Source organism: Pyrgilauda ruficollis, unplaced genomic scaffold, assembly GCF_017590135.1.
Source record: "Pyrgilauda ruficollis isolate IOZ18807 unplaced genomic scaffold, ASM1759013v1 scaffold57, whole genome shotgun sequence".
Classification (NCBI taxonomy): Eukaryota; Metazoa; Chordata; class Aves; order Passeriformes; family Passeridae; genus Pyrgilauda; species Pyrgilauda ruficollis.
In genome coordinates, this window is record NW_024527377.1 from 1,438,629 (window position 1) to 1,455,168 (window position 16,540).

The following is a 16,540-nucleotide window of genomic DNA, read 5'->3' on the forward strand; positions in this document are numbered from 1 at the left end:
TGGGGGGGTGGAAGCACCGCCACCATTATCCGTCCCCGCTCCGAAAGTCGCTTCCCCGCCTCCCTGCCGGAGCCGGAGCCCGGGCGGCGGCGGGGCGCGGAGCGCCGGAGGAAGTGCGGGGTGAAAAAGAAAGAGAAACAGGCGGGCAGGGCTCGCCCGGCCGCGGCGGAGCGGCCATCTCGGCTGGGAGCGGGACCGCATCCATGGAGTTACCGGGCGGGCGCTCCTAAGGAGGGCCCGGGCGGCGCGGCCCTGGCAATGACACCGGATTGAGCCGCCGAGGGGGCTCTCCCGGCCGGGGACTGCGGGAGCATCCCCCGCCCCCGCCTCCTCCCGCCTGTCACCCCAGAGACCGGCGCAACTCCGGGCGGACACTCCTGGCCAAGGTAAAGGCTCGGCGGGGTGGCGGCGGGAGCGGGCTGGGTTTGCAGCGGATGGTTATTTTGCAGCTCCCCCTGCTTTTGCTGTATATATGTCTTTTTTTTTTTTATTTATTTTTTTCCCTCCCTCCCCCGGCTGCCGGGCGGGGGATGTGCAGCATTCCCGGGGCGGATGGCGCACGGTGGTCACTCTCCTTTGGAAGTGCGGGAGGGAGGCGGCGGGGACGTAAACAAGAACTTTTCAAGGCTCGGTTCGCCGCTTCGCCCCTTTATTCCCCGAATTAATGACTGCGGCAGCGGCCCCGCGCCCTGCCCTGCCCGCCGGGAGAGGAGGGGACGCCCCGGCGCCCCGCGGGGCTCGGGCGGGCAGCGGGGGCTCGGCGGGCGGCGGCGCGGGGCCGGGCCTGCCCTCCCCTTCCTCCCCCCTTCCCTCCCTCCCTCCCCACCGCGGGGCTTTCCCCGCCGCCTTCCCCCGCCGCACCGCGCCGCGGGGTCCCGGGGCTGCCGAGCCCGGAGGCTCCGCCGCTCCCCCCACGGCATCACCCGCGCTCGGAAATGTGAAACATCCCGCGTCCCCCCGCGCCGTTGTCCCCCCGGGCCGCCCGTCCTTCTCTCGCCGGCCACCTGCCCCCTCCCCAGGCTCCCTCCCCATCCTTCGGGGAGGCCGGCGGCGCTCCTGCCCCTTCCCCACCTGCCGAGCCGCTTCCCGGGCAGGGTGCGCGGCTGGGAGCGCCCCCCCGGCTGCCCCGCGCCCGGGGTGGGAGCAGCCAGCTGGAAGTTGGGAAGCGCTGTAAAGGCGGGAGGCTGCTGGATTGTCAACCTCGATCGCAATTATGGGAAAATAAATTTCTCTCTCTCCATACCTATACATTTTGAGCGCTTTTTGAGCGGGAAGAGAAGGATGGCATGGAATTCATAGGGAAAATTCTCAGTGCCTTTCTCGGCCCCCACAGTGAAAATTGTTTTGAAGGGCTGAAGCCAGGACGTCTCCGACCGCTTGGACAGTTCTAAGAGGAGGTTTTGCTTGGGGGGAAAAATCCTAATGATCTGATCTCAGCCTTCTCCCCAGGGGTAAGGAGCCCAGCTTTTAGGAATGGTGTTTGACCTTTAAGCATTTATTGGCTACTGGGGTTAAAATAAGCTTGAAATAGGAGTAAAAATAGCTTGCAGAAAGGTTAAATCGAAGGTTAAATTTGTTTTTCTTAAGAAAATTGAGGCTGATGTTCAAAAATGTGGGCTTGGAGCAAAGGATGGAGCGAACACATTAGGGGGTCTGTAGGCAAGGACATGCAATTCCTTTAAAGTGTTGACGGCTGTTGATAGTGTTTGACACCCAAGTTCTGAAAGTTGGTGGGTGAGTGGTCCTTCAGACCAGGTCTGCTCTTTACCTTTCTGTGGGTTTTCATGTTTCACAAAGATTGGAGTAGCTGTAGCTCCTGTTGATTTCCTCTGAGTTTTTGGTACTCAGGAGACCTGCAGGATGGGGCAGCTGGCTGTGGGCATGGAGCTGTGCCTGGTGTCCCTTCTCATGCCCTGTGTCGCTGCCTGCACCTTCCTCCAGGAAGGCAGGGGTGGCCCCAATGCCCTCAGTAACCTTTCTGATTACCTGTGCTCTGTCTGGGCTTGCTAAAGAAAAAAATAATAGATAATTATAAGGTAACGAGTCAGAAGTGGCAAGGAAAGTTATAAACGTGAGTAGTAAAGAAAAAAAGCCCCTTGTAGGTGTGGAGAAAGGCAAAGCACAGGAAGTAAACTAGGGCTTGTTTTGTTTTAAGTTGAAATGAGATTAAATTTTGCCCTGGGGAGCCAAGACAGCGGCGTTGGTATGGAGGAGAGGAGGGATGGCTTGCTCCTCACCTGGGCACCTGAGCTTTTGCTGGAAAGCTGGGGCTGGCAGCAGCCTGTAGAGGAGGCGAGGGACAGACGAGCCCCGGCAGGCAGGGGCAGGCTCCTGCTGCCCAGAAAATGGTTGTTGTAGGTACCAGGATCCTGCTCTTTAGCATTTACACTTTGCAGGGTTACCAGGGAGGTCAGGAAAAGCTTCTCCCAGATGTAGGGGCTGAGCACCTCGATTTGCTGCGGGTCTTGTTGCCCCCGCTGGTGTGCATCCTTTGGTCCAAAAGTCTGTCCTGTTACTATGAAATTGGGGCTGTGCCAATTTGGGGGATGCTGCTGCTCTCTCAGAGCCTCCTGTAGCAGTGCTTGGCTCCAGAATTTGTTCATGGGAAAAGGCAATGGGACGAGGACAACCCTCCCACGGTGTACTGACTGGGATGTTCCAGCCCTCCACCCTTTTTATTACACTTTCTAACAACTGGCTGGTGTTCCTAGACAGAGGGAAAGGCACATTTAAGGCAGAGGGGGAGCGCTGAGGGGTTGTGTCGGGAGCAGCCCCACGGCTCGGTGGCAGCCGGCGGGCGCAGGTGCCGGGACGGCTCCGGGACGGGGTCCCCGGCGCGGGGTCGGTGGCCGGAGCCGTGTGCGTGCCGCTGGGGGCACTATGTTCTGTTTGTGTTCCTATTTCTGGGCTGGAAGAACAAACAGGGAAGTGGTTTTTCTGCAGTCTCATTGCAGCTCACAAACAGAGCACATCATTCAGCCGGTGTTGCTCACAGCGTCAGAGGTGACGGCGCGGGGACCGAGCGCGGCGCATCCCTCAGCCTGCGGGGACGCTGGGAAGAGGTGATGACCAAATACTTTCTTTTTTTTTTTTTTTCCCTGCAACTTATGCAGGTTTCTGTGCCTGTTCCCTGTGGAAGTGGGGAGCAAAGGCATGTATGAATTTCTCTGTTTGCTTGCCACGATTCAGAATGGTTCGTTCTTGGAAACAGTGGAAACAGCCTCTGCACGGGGTGCTGGGATGCCACTAAAAATCTCCAGATCGCACGTGGAGTTGATGTGCAGAAGAGTTTGCAGGGAGCTGGGAAACATCAGGGGGTTCTCCAGAGCACAGGGCTGCTGGAGGGGTCTGCAGAGAAAGATCTCTGTGCTAGCTGAAGGCTGGATGAGGCATTTCGGTTTAGTGTGGATGGGAGCGGGTGCCTGTCCCTGGCCGTGTGCCCAGCTGAGCTCAGGATCTGGGCACAGACGTCTCTGTGTGCTAGCAGTAGTTGCCTTCACCTCTCCCAGGTTGCATGGGCTGGGCAAAATTACATTCCCAAGAGCTCCTCTCCAGCCTTGCCCTGCTGTGAGGCAGGACCAGCCAGCCTGAGGCCATCATCTCCATTTTAACACCAATCCTGGTGCTAATTTGTCCAAGGACATAGTGATTTACATTTGTTTAGGCTGATGAAGGGCCATCATCTTCTTGGTTTAGCATTTATCTGCCTTTCTCAGCTTTGAACAAAGGCAATGCTAAACATGTGTTGGTTTGCAAGCAGTTCAGTTTTTGGTTTCCAGGCATTAGCCAGGGCTATGCCTGTGGATTTGAGTTGCAGACACTTCAGGGGGATGTTCATTTGTTTATAAAAGAAACCCACATCTGTTTCTGTTTGAATTTTTTAAGCAAGCCTACATAGAAACCTTTCACTTGGTTTCTGGCTCTGTAAAAACTAGATTTTGGGCCAAGTTTGACCTAACAGTGACCTTTTCAAAGTATTACAAATTTTTTTGGTATTTGTTTATGACTTTATTAATGATGCCATGTGGGGAATGGGTCAGTTAAAGGTGAAATTAACTTCTAATGTAAACAAGAGATTAATTTTGGAGCAGAGACGATATTTTGTGGGGACTTAAGTTGCTCAGTAGTTCACCAACTGAATTGCTCCTGAGAGCTTTTGGGAGCTGGAGCTCCAGCCCTGGGAGGGATGTGGGCAGTGAGCCCTCCCCACCCCCCAGCCACCCCCTGCGGGTGCCAAAAGGGTGGTAGGAGCTCAGCCACCATCAGACTTTATAACTCTGGGATACACATGGGGAAATGGCCCAATTACCCTTCTACAGTAAATTCCTCTCTTAAGTGCCATGTGGTTTACTACTGTTTGGCTGCTCAAGATGAGTCCCTCAGAAAGCAGCGTCTTCTTAGCACGGTCTGCAGTGTAACAATTTTCTGGAATGGCCGGGTTTTGGCCAGAGCTTTTGCTCCTTTCAGGCACACATTGTGCCATCCCCTGCCCAGCCTTTCAGTGCTGCTGTTCAGAGATGTCTGTACTTTGCTCAAGCCAGAATTTCATTCACAAATTTGATGCAGTTTGGTTTGGAGGATGCTGTCTTGCATCCTGCCAAACAGTGGCAAAATGATTTACTGAAGTACAGACTCTATTTTTACCTGCAATGTGAGCCACTTCTGTATGTGAATATCAATTCATCTTGTTACGTAGTGAGTGTGTTAATTCTGCAGGACAGCAGCAGGATGCAGGCACCAAGTTCAGTGAGGGGGATGATCAGTGCATCTCCTCATACATATCAGCCAAAACCAGTGCCAGCCTCCTGCTACCTGAGCATTGATTGCAAACCTTTTTCCCTGCCTTGGAAGGAGGGTGATGTCAGTGATGCTGCCTTGCTGTAAAAGCAAAGATGGGAAACCTGGGAAATCTCACTGGCTATCAGTAGCATTCCTTTGCTTCACCTCAGGTGTTCTTTTCCCTCCTCTTGGCTTTGGCTTATTTAATCTCTGTGATTAGGAACTCCAGAATCAATAAAAGCCTTGCCCTGTCTTTGTGTTCCAAATGCGTGTTTGTCACTTCAGACCAGTAGGAACCAGTTTAAAAGGTTGAGGTAGGATTTTCACTAAAAGTAAGTAAGCTGCAGTTAGAGCTATCTTCAGTTTCATTTCCCCCAAGCAAAATCTAATGGCTATTTGGAACAAGGCTGGTTTAATAACATCTGTTTCCCCTTGAATCACCAGGGGAAAAGTATTGATACTGCCATATTCTTAGTGAGTGTTTTAAGTCACATTTTGACAGGGCAGTGCCTTACCACAACACTGATAGTTAAAATGTTTAGGATATTTTGTAGTATTTTCCTTTATAATGCTGTGATAGCGCATATATTGTAAAATACAGCTATTACAAGGTTTTTATATGCTTATGTGGAACATTTCCTGATGTTTGGGGGGAAATGTCATGCTCTAGCTTGCTATCCCAGTCTGTATGCTGCTTGTACCTGCTGCAACCAAACCACACAAACACAGTGTTTCGTTATCATTCCCACTTACCATTTGTGGAAGCAGTAGTGGGTATAACATTTGAACACATTCAGATTCTTCGAAAATATCTCAGAAAGTACTAGGAAGATTTCAATGAGGTTAAGACTGTTTTCTGTGGATATATTTTGACAACTATCCAACTATCCTGTTGGATAGCTGTCTGGTCCACAGGTAGCCCTTTCCATCCAGAGCTGCCCAAGCCCTCTATTGGGAGCCACGTTGATCAATCACCACATTGGTAAAATTTGGATTTTCAAAAGTTAAAATGCCTTTCTTCTTTTTTTTTTTTTTTCCTGAAACACCTACTTTGAGTTCCGAGTGCTTGGCTCCCAAGGGGCGAATTCAGGAGAACCTGCTGATTTCAGGCACTCCTGTGGCTTGTTCAAAGTCTCAAAGCAAATCAGCTGAGCTTGAAAGGGGTCTCCTCATCAGTGCAGTGGTACCTGCTGCTGTGATTGTAGCTCTGAGAGGATGGAGCAGTCACGGCAGCTGAGCAGAAGCCACTCGCCCACCCCTGGGAGCTCTGGTGCCAGCTCTGGCAGGGCAGTGCACAGTGATGGGAGGTGCTTCCTGTGTGACAGATACTCCCGAGGTCTTAAAAGAAGTAGATAGGGCTGAATGGGAAGATGAGTCAGAGGGTAAAACCCCAGGCTTGTGGTATACGGGGGTTCTCTTCAGCTCCGGGATGCTTGTACTTCCCCCTGCAGACATACCGAGAGTGTGCAGTTTCCATTCTTCTGTCTTCACTCTTCACTTTGCAGCGGGGACAGCTGGTTCCCAGGACATCTTTTCTCCCATCCAACAGCACCGTGGTCCCTTGAGGCCATCCTCTGGTCCTGTTGGAGCTTCCTCCCTTGGCAGTGCTCTTGCAGAGGAAGAGACATTTGGATGCAAATTCTGCACAGACAAATTTCCATGCAAACTGAGTGATCCAGATGCACCCACTGTAACTACTGGGGGTGGGAGGAGATGGTAGAAAGACAATTAAAGTTTTTTAAAAAATCCATGAAAATTGTTTTCTTGCATTTTTTTTCAGCCTCTGGGTAGTTGTCTGTCCTGAGGGTAAGGACTGACTGGTGCTGGGGTAGGAGGGTGTGCAGATAATCAGATAGCAGTGCTTTGGTGCTGAGATGAGTTTTCTGGACATGAAGTGTAATGTTCCATTTCTTTTGTTACAGATGGAAGAAAAACGACGCAAGTACTCCATCAGCAGTGATAACTCGGACACCACTGACAGTAAGACCTTTAATTCAAAGCTTTGAACAAGATTCACCTCCAGCAGTCAAAATGCTTGAATAATTACTTAAAAAAGAGTGGAGGAAACTGCATCTACTGGGAAGTCTGCACAATGAATAGTGTGCAGGGCTGGGTTTGTCAGAAGTGCAGCAACAAGCTGATATCAATTTATTTAAACACTTGGCTGTGGCTCCTCTTAACTGATGAGAGTGTCTCCCTCGTGTGAGGAGACTGGGCGAGGAGAGCTGCTGATTGCAGATCTGCTAACGAAGCAGCAAACACTCTTTGTAGATGAGTTGTCCTTTCCTGTGAGCTGCAGCCTGAGACTAGTTTGCTCTTATTTTGGTTGTACCAGGGGAAAGGGAAGTTTTTACTGGAGTCAGAGTAAAACTGGAGCCGCATTGTTCCCTTCTTGCAAACTGAAGAGTGATGCGGGAAAAGGGATAAGGCTCAAGCCAGCAAAACTTGCAAGCCCACGCTTGCTTTTCAACATCTACCTCACTTCATCCTCATTCAGGAAGGCACAGAAGCATGTGTTCAACAATAAACATGTGCAAGTGTGCTGAATTTTGGCTATAAATAGAGCACTCTCCTCTCCCACTTATTCCAGGGTTTCACCCGCTGCAGACATACCGCAGTGCCTCGGTGTTCAGTACCCTCAAGGCACCAGCCTAATCCCTTGTCTGGACTCTGGAGTTTCTTACTAGTTGCTCTTGGTTTCTTACAAATGTCACAGTAATTTCATCTGGGCCGTGCTGGGAATTTGCTCTCCACACTTTACAGGATCTGGCTGCTGGATATCCGAGAACGAAAGGGACTTTACTAAAGACACTAAACTTCTGGGCTTTTTCCTAACAGGATGATGGAGAGATTACAGGGGGTTATGGAAAGGCTGATCTTGCTGGGTTTGGCTGCTGTTCCCACAGCTTTAGCCAAAAAAACTGTCAGTGTGAGTGGAGTTTGCACCACAACTGCCGACGGGAACCTGCTGTTCGGCTGCCAGCGGGGACCCCCATCCTGCTGGAGCCCAGGGGCCTGGGGGCTGAGCTGTGCCTACAGAAAGTGTTTCAGGCTCTGTCAACACCCTTGCTTCTCGTAAAATGAAACATCTCTATCTCAGAAAAGGGTTTGTTTTGGAAGCCTTGCTCCGAACTTCCCGTCTCCTAATCCCCAGATGCTCAAAGGCTTACGGAGCCGAGCTGTGCTCGCCGGCTTCGCTGCCTTTCGGGGGTAAGGCATCTTTAACCATGGTATTAAACAACATGGCTTTATCTCTATGGGGCTTGGATATTTATGCTGCAGGTGATATCTAAGCTTTGGACAAATGCTCTCCTGCAGGATAGTTGTAAACAGAGTGGTGACCTTCTTTTTCATGCCTCTGCCAGGAAAGGGTAGTTGTGGTGTGTTATCCAAGCCTGTATAGCTGTAGCATCACACTGTAGCTTGAGAAGAGGGGGCAAGGTGGAAATTAATGGCTGATCTCTCCATGAAAGCTGTGGGGCTGCTGCTGCTGCACTCCTTGGAGCAGCTTGCTGAGTAAAGCAGTGTGTCCATGGGGCTGCAGTGTAGGCATGTCTGCTCTGGGCTTTGTCTGCACAGTCCTGTTGTGCTCTGAAGTGTTATAAAGAATTTCATTTGTATGGAGCCCTCTTTAATAACATCTGGCCTGCAACTTCAAAAAACAAGCTGTCTTTTGGGAACAGGTGATGCCCCCACATTTGGCCTTCATTTTGTGAAGTACAAGAAAGTGCACTGCAAGTAAAGAATACAGGTCGAGCTGGTGCCTCTTCCCTGCCAGGAAAAGGAGGCATGTGAAATTTACCTGGGCTCAGCTGCCTGAGCTGGTGGAAGAGCAGTTTCCCACTGCAGTGGTACCACAGCCTATGCCTGAGCAAGCTCAGCTCCTGGCTCCATAGTGTTTGGAGGTTGCTTATGTGCACAGTGCTGTTTCCTCCTATTTAGCCCTCCAAGGATAAAATCGGTGTTAAATAGGCCTTTGGTAGTTATTTTGTTGCAACCTCACAGAAACATTTTTATATACTGGAATATGGAGGGGTCCTCCTATACAGAAGACTGAACTGTCATCATTATTATACAGAAATTCCAATGATCAGTTGTTATTTATTATTAACAAATACAGTCTTAGATTTAAGTGATAATGATACAAATGGGTTGGAAATAAAGATCAGTAGTATGTGGTTCCAGCACATTTCAGGCTTTAGCTACCCTTCCCTTTTTGGGGTGGCAGCAGTGGTGATGATACTGCACAAAAAAAGTCATGTCAAGGTGTTATTCCATCTTAGTGCTGAACCAAAGTGTTGGCTGAGGCTGGAGCAGTGGGCTGGTGAGGTCAGGAGAAGCTTTGACTCTTTCCCAGGTAACCTGTCTCTGTTGCCTTGTTGCAGGTCACACCACATCGACCTCCAGATGCTCCAAAATTCCGAATACCAAATCCCCCTGGTCACGGCAGAAGGAGAAGAAGCCCTCTGAGGTACGTGGGCTTTTAGGCTTTTCCCAAAGGAGAGTTTCCCATGGGATTGCACTTGCCCAGAAGTGGCAACCAGTGTGCCCGTGGCTTCTGTGGCAGTGGGTGCCAGGACAAGGTATCCCTGAGAAGGCAGAGCCCGTGCTGCAGAGCCAGCACTCCCAACAGCTGTGTCAGCCCCAGCTCCCTGGGGAGGGAGCTGATGGGGACACACAGTGAGCATCTCTGGTGAGGGGTGGGGGTCACTGTGCCCAAAGCCACCGGGGTCCTTGTGCCCACTCCATCCCTGTTGAGGCAAGTAAAGAGAAGTTAAGTGTGATGGGACTGGGAGGTCCCACAGTGCTGGGGTGTCTGCATACCAAGATTCCCTGGTTTGGGTGCCCTCCTGGGTGCCCTGTTTTTAATGGCACAGGTCACAGCGCTGGTGGCAGGGGAGGGTGATGTGGAGACTCCTCCCCATGCACAAGTGGGAGGCGTGGAGAGCTGTGAAATGAGAGCACAGCTGAGTTGCAGGTTGTGCTGTGTTGGTTTCCCCCTGTCACGGGGCTCAGGGACAGAGCTGAGGCCATCCGTGTGTGACCTTGCTGCAGGGTTTCCCCTCGCTGGTGTGGGCAGTGCTGCCATTCTGGGGCCACTGCCCGGGTTCACCTGCTGGCTCTGTAGGGCACGGTCTGGGCCTTGGGTGGGAGGAGCTGTTTGTCCCCAGGACTGTTGGAAGGGGTGGTGCTATGTCCTGTTTTCCTTTTGTGCCTCGGATACATTTCCACTAGCCATGGAAACTATACCAGGCATGAGCTGCTGTTGTAGCAACCGCAGTGTTTGGCAGTGGTCATCTTCATTTCAGCAGCAGCGTGAGCAAAGCCAGAGGGACATTGTTCTCACATTCCCTTCCCTCTGGACTGGGGTCTGGAGTCAAATGGTGCTAAGTTTAGCAGCAGATGAAGCTGGCATGGCTCATGTGAACTCCCCATTTCACCTCTCCTGACGCTGTGGCCTGGTGAGCACAAACCTCTGCAACATCCTCCTTTTGCATCAAGCTGAGTAGAGATTTTGAGGTTTTCCTGTGGTCACTGCCTGAATTACAGCTGCACTTGGTTCTTACTGCTCTGATAGGTTTACATTGAAATATCTGTGTTGGCAAAGGACACAGACTGAAAGAGTTTCAGTTATTTGTGCTGTGGGTAGAGAGGGACTGGAAAGCTGCTACTACCGGCTGAGTTAGTTGGAAATACTCCAGAGAGCAAGAACCAGGGGTGCCGATGTCACTGGCTGCTAACAAGACTGTTGGAAAATTGACTATTAGCACTGGTAATGCTGGGTTTTGGTTATAGATGTGTCTCTCAGTGGGGGTATGGGGGAGATTTCTGTGAACTGAATCCTCCTTTGGAAAGTGAAGCATGTGGGGATCTCCTCCTCCTGTGGCGCTGTTACCCCTCTCTGAAATAACTGCCCATCCCTGTGCCTGATGTGTCCATAAAGGCCTTGGGTGAGCCCTTTAGGTGCTGGCAGGAGTCCCTGCCACAGAGATGCCTCATGTTAGATGTGAGAAGATGTGACTCATGTCACAGCAGTGTCATAGGTGCCACCCTGCTGCTGCTCAGTAAAATAGTTCTCCAAGAGTTGGGACATCTTTCTGCCTCAGTGGTGCAGAGACATTTTTGTCTTTAATATGAGTTAGTTTAATCAGCCATCTAGGATTTTACCTGGCTGCTACTGAATATAAGTCCAAGATTCCAAGTGCAAATGCTTCTGGACTTGATGAAGTGTGGTAAGAGCTGGATCCAGGTTGCTGCTCTACAACAGCTAGAGTGAAAACTACATATTAGTCCATGGCACCTGGGGAGACATCAGATGCCTGCAGAGGGCTCCTCCCTCTGCTTACTGCTCCATTATCCCCTGAGGAGGGCTCTCGGTGAAATGTAGCTGTGGAGCAGATAAAGTGGAGCAAAAGCTGAACAGTGGCCAGCTCAGCAGCAGTTGGGACAGAAAATGAACCTCTGTGGCTTATGTGAACTGAGACTCTAGGGGAATTTGGGGAGACCATGTGTGATTACTCAGGCTGGAGTTTGGCCAGGATGCTCAGGCTGACAAACCATCTTTTACAAAAGCCTGGTGGGCACACGAGCAGATGGAGCAGTGCAGATCTCAGCTGTGCTCCCCTCGCTGTGCATTGCCCCTGCACTTGCTGTTGTCTAGTTCTGCTGGAAATCAGCACCAGCTGAAACTCAGGGGTCAGGACATTGGTGGAGGTGGATAGAGTATCACCCCAAGACTTGCAGCAGTGCAGGGAGATGGTTTGGAGATCACTCCAGTATGAATTTCCTCTCCAACAGCATGTTCTAAACTTTTCCATCAGTGACCCAGCTTCTGCTCTTCCTGTGAGCACCCATGAATGTGTCTGGTCCAGACACTGTGGGGTTTGGCACATCCTCCCAGGAGCACTGGGGGATTTCAGGCATAGACTGTGACAGGCATCATGTCCTGTTGGAGCAAGTACTGAAAAACCTAAAACACAAACTACACTGCTATCAAACTACTTCACATGAAATAGTGAATCACCTTTTCTTTTGTCCATCCTGCTGAGGATGGATGTTGATCTCATCATCCCTGACAGATGGAAACCACAGGAGCATAATAGGGAGAGCAGGATGAATGCATTAGCAGATACTGAACCCCCAGCCATTTTGGGTCTGGACACATCTTTTCAAACCATAACTCAAACTCCAGGTTTACACATTGTAGCTTTATCAAGAGCTGCAGTGGGTGCAGGCGTGTCCTGAGGGATGGCCATGCTGGAGGATGAGCTGGGGAAATGGCATTTGTGTGTATGGACCCACCAACCTGTCCTGCCCTTCTCCAAGTCATGGCCCCATTTCTCTGGGAGCTGCTGTCCCAGAGAAACAGGCTTTCCTCCTGACAACCCGGGCAGGAGATAAATCAAAAGCATTAGTGTTACATAGTTATTAGTCAGGTCAGGGGGTGATGTTTATTATGAAAGACTCTGTGAGAAGGGATTAACTATACACATTAAAAACCATCGGATACAAGGCATCTGGAAAAACAAGCTTCTTAACATGGAAAAGTACTGAGCTGTTTGTAAACATCCGCAAAGGGGCCATTGCCAGGGAGGGTGATTATATTTATCTGTGCCTGTCACGGGGCTCTGCCCGGGCTCTTTCCTGACTGTCCCAGGCACCAGGCCTCTGTCTTGGCTCTCTCCCTCGCAGAGGTGACAGTTGTCCTTCCCTGCCCCTTGCCTGGGCAGCAGAGCCTTCAAGGCTAAAGCCTGCTGCTGATGGTGCCCTGGGCATGGCTCTGCTGCTCTGCCCTGCCTCAGGGCAGAGGATGAACGTGGGCAGCTGCCAACAGCTTTGTGCATCTGCAGCGATAGCAGTACCAATCTGGTGATTTTAATTAATCTCATTAGTGCTCGTTTGTCTCTTAACTTGTCTGCAAATGGAGCGTGGTGGCTGGTACCCATCTCCCCGGATTCCTGCAAGGAGCTGCTGGTGCTGCTCCCCACCCTGGGAGCTGGAAGGAGGGGATGCTCGCTCAGGTTATCCCTGCCGTGGATCTGAATCTGCAGCAGGGAGTAACACATGCCTGAAGCACGGATTTCTGCTTCTCTTAGTGGCACATCAGTGCAATCCTGCCCCCGGCTGTAGAGCTGCTGGGGATGTGAGCACGAGCCTCGCTGGTTTGACTGCAGTCTTCAAGCCTCTCTCCTGTTCCTGACAGGGAACAGTTGTCAGTGTCTAAGGAGAGACTCTAAGAACAAGGCAAGTGTGTAGTGATAGTCTCTGGTTCTATCTGCCAGCTCCCAGCCATGAGCAGCCCAGGGACTCCCTCGGATGCTGCCTCTGAGTCACTGCCTTAGCTGCTGTGTTAGTCATTACCTCCAGAGCTGTTTGAGATCCACAGTGCTCACCTGCACTGCTGGAATATATTTTGAAGGGAAAAAAGCCTGCTTTTTTTGTGCAGAACACCTGCCTGCCAGCCCTCCAGCCGTCCTTTCTCAGCTGAAGAGCCCTGAGCAGTCTGGGCTGTGCTGAGCAGGTGCTGCTCATCCCACCGGACATCCTCGCTGCCCTTCTCCCTCACTCCAGACCTTCGGGAGGAGAGGGGACTGCAGCTGCAGGCAGGGCTCAGGATGAAGGGGAAACCACAAATTTATACAATTTACATTATTTTCTGCCTTCCTTGTTTAGATATTACTTCCGTGTTTTGAAAGGCGCCTTTTTATATCTCTTTACAAGGATTTAACTCTTTTCCCTTCTAAAAAGTAATTTTTACTGCATTGGATCATGTTTTTTTCCTCCTGCATTAGGTATATAATGACCCAGTGCAATGTGAATTTAGTTCCTGTACTCTGCTCTGCTTGGAGAAGAGCTTTCATGGATGTGGCCAAGCAAGACTGGACATGCTTTTGTGGGGCTCGATGGGGAGAAAATCCCTCTCTGTTGAAAGGTTTGACTGCAGTTTGGCTTTGTCAGTTTTCCCTTGCCAGCATGGGGATAACAGATTAAAACTATTGTCTTCTGAATGCTGAGAAGGGCTGGACAAAAATGCTTCTTGTTCCTATTTTGAGTTCTGTTGTTCATTGAATCTTTAACATCCAGCATTTCAAGAGGAAACAAGACAAGATGAAGAGATAGGAGGCTGGCTCCCCAAATGGACATGGGAGTTCAGGATTTCTTCCCCCACAGGCAGATAATATCTCCTTGCAAACACACTTCTGGCATTGCCACATTTCAAAACCTTGCTACCGAGTATCAACTCTGTTCTCATTTTGGAAAGGGTTGGAAAAATGGGATAGAACAGCAGGGATGTAGGACTGGAGGTCCAGAGGGGAGTGGGGTGGGGCAGCCAGGGCTGCACCAAAAGAGGTGCCACCTCAAGCTGATATCAAGACAGTTTGTACAACCAAAACCTATTCTCAGGGCTCCCATTGTTCCCGTTGTTTTCTCTTTCTCTAAAAATCCTTGTGACTCATGAGCTATAACAAACAATTTTATGCTTGAGAGAGTGAAAGGGCTAAGAGAGCTGGCTGGCAGTGAGGAGGGAGTCCTCACAAGGCAGCTGGAGACTTCCCTGGTCCCAGTGTGGATGGAGGAAGGTGGTTATGGCTGGGGGTGTGCAGGAGTCAGCTGCCAGGACTGCAGTCAGGGAGGGAAAAAGGAGTGTTGAGCCAAAACCTGAAGAAAACCTGTTACCTCAATGTCAGAAGCAGTCCCATCCCTGCCTGCAGTGACCTGCTGCTGCCCCTGCTTGGGAGCAGTGCTCGGGGCACCCACCATCCCTGCCTGCTGTGGAGGGGTCATCACTGTGAGATTCCACATAGCTGCTGTGGGTGAGGCACCAGGGAGAATTACAGTTCTGCTGGGTGATGGAGGGAGTGAATTCAAAGGTGAGATCTCGGATGCAGGCTGTGACCATCCCTTCTCACCTCTCCTGCCCACCCTCACCCTAGTGAGCACTGTGTTTTCTGCACTCACTTCATTTTGGGCTTCTCTTCTCTTACGTTGTGTACTGCTTTGCAGTGTGGAGTGCTTTGCAGAGAATTCTTTTTTGCTAAAACTTTTTAGGGACAGATGTTATTGTGTATTAAAAAAATGGCATCCCATCTTGGGATTTGAAGGAGGAGGCACTGAGTTTATTCCTCTGCCCCAAGAGCAAGGTCTGAAAGCTCCAAAGTCATCTGGGTGCAGATGCAGGGGAAAACGTGCAACACAATTCCTGCCAGCTCAGGAAGCCTGGTGTGCAGGGACCCAGCCTGCTGGAGCCCATCTGTGTTGGGCTGAGCTGCCTGGTCCCTCCGGAGCTGTTTTCTCCTGGGCTGGCTTGCAGCAGGCGCCTGGAGCCGGGTCGCCGTGCCGGGGGATGCCGAGGCCGTGCCGGGCGCGCTCGGCTGCGCCGGATCCGGCACAGCAGTCCCCGGGCTGGCTGCTGCTTTAAAAGCTAATTAAACCCAGCGCTAGACGAGTGTTTCTTTTCATTTCGATTTAAAGCCCAAAACAGATCCGGCTCTTTGGCTCTCACCCAGGAGCTGGTTTCGTACGAGAGGAAAGTCGCTCCCGCGGGATCAGAGGTTGGTGGTTTTGGGTGGGTTGTTTGGGGCAAAGGAGGCATTTGGCAGGCTCAGACCTACAGTACAGTCACTGGAAAAGTCCTTGACAGAGCACATGGAGTGGGAACTGAATGGCAGGGAGATTGCTGGCCACTTCATTAAGGGGTTTGTGAGTGAATCACAGAGCCTAGAAATGGATGTGAGAATTGCATGGAAAGGTGGTGGAGAGGCTCTCAGAGGGGCTGGGTGGTGATGAGGCAGAGAAGGAGGAGAGTGCTGGAAAGCAGCACAGTCTGGGAGTCCTTAGCCAAGGGAGGGATGGGGAGCAGCATTTCTGATGCCTCATGGCATGTCCATCATCCTTCCTGTTGTGGTGAGGCACTGTGTGCCTTGGCATCTCCCAGGGGTACGTGTTTTTCTCTGAGATTGTGCAGCTGTTGGACAGATTGATGCTGGTCCATGGAGATCTCCCAGAGATGCCTCACAAGTGTCGCAGGGCACAGGGAGAGGATGCAGGGCTGTGTCCAGTGGGAGAAGCAGCAGATCCTCACCAAGGTGGAACAGCTAAATGTAAAAGGCGCCAGGGGCTCAAGCAGGAGCCAAATCCAGCCCCTGCCTTGCAGGTTTCTGCCATACCTGCAGGAGCATCCTTCCAATGCCAGGCTGGATCCAAGTGACACATTGGGATGGGAACATCAGAGGATCTTGCATTTAATTAGCTCAGGGTTTGTTTGGGGTTTTTTTTGAGACATAAAGGCAACACAGCTTTTGCTTCAAAACAGCAAATGACAGAAATTACAAAAGTACTGATGTATTGTTGGGGAGCACCATGGCTGTGGTGTCCCAGTGACTTCTCATGTTACTGGACTGCCAGGACTGGCTCTACTGGTGTGTTAGTCCAACACCACAAACTGGTGGGCAGCAAGGATGGGGAGGTCCTAGGGGTAGCCCAGGCTTGCCTGGCCCATGGGATACAAGGGAGGTTAAGGTTTTCTCTCCACGTTCCTTTCTTTGTCTGGAATCTGAGACTGCACAATCGCACTGATCTGGTGTGGACTCCATGTCCATTTCTTTTGGAAATATGAAGGAAAAAACATCTTGGGATTTTGAAACTTCACGTTCTTTTTCCCCATCTTTAAAGCTGACAGTAACAAAGGGAGAGGCTGGCCCTGGGCACTGGTGTGATGCATCTCTGAGCATCACTAAACCTCCGTGAGGTTCCTGAGCTA

The 16,540-nt window shown here is 51.0% G+C and overlaps 1 protein-coding gene across 1 annotated transcript in view; it reads left to right on the forward strand.

Annotated features, from left to right (window-relative positions):
* Nucleotides 1–6: 6 nt before the first annotated feature.
* JADE2 (jade family PHD finger 2) overlaps nt 7–16,540 on the forward strand; it is a 72,237-nt gene continuing 55,703 nt past the window's right edge. The window contains 5 exon segments of the mRNA XM_041481831.1: nt 7–386; nt 539–2,958; nt 2,961–3,062; nt 6,702–6,759; nt 9,165–9,250. Of these exon segments, the coding sequence (XP_041337765.1) occupies nt 2,881–2,958; nt 2,961–3,062; nt 6,702–6,759; nt 9,165–9,250 (324 nt within the window). The 5' untranslated portion in view covers nt 7–386; nt 539–2,880.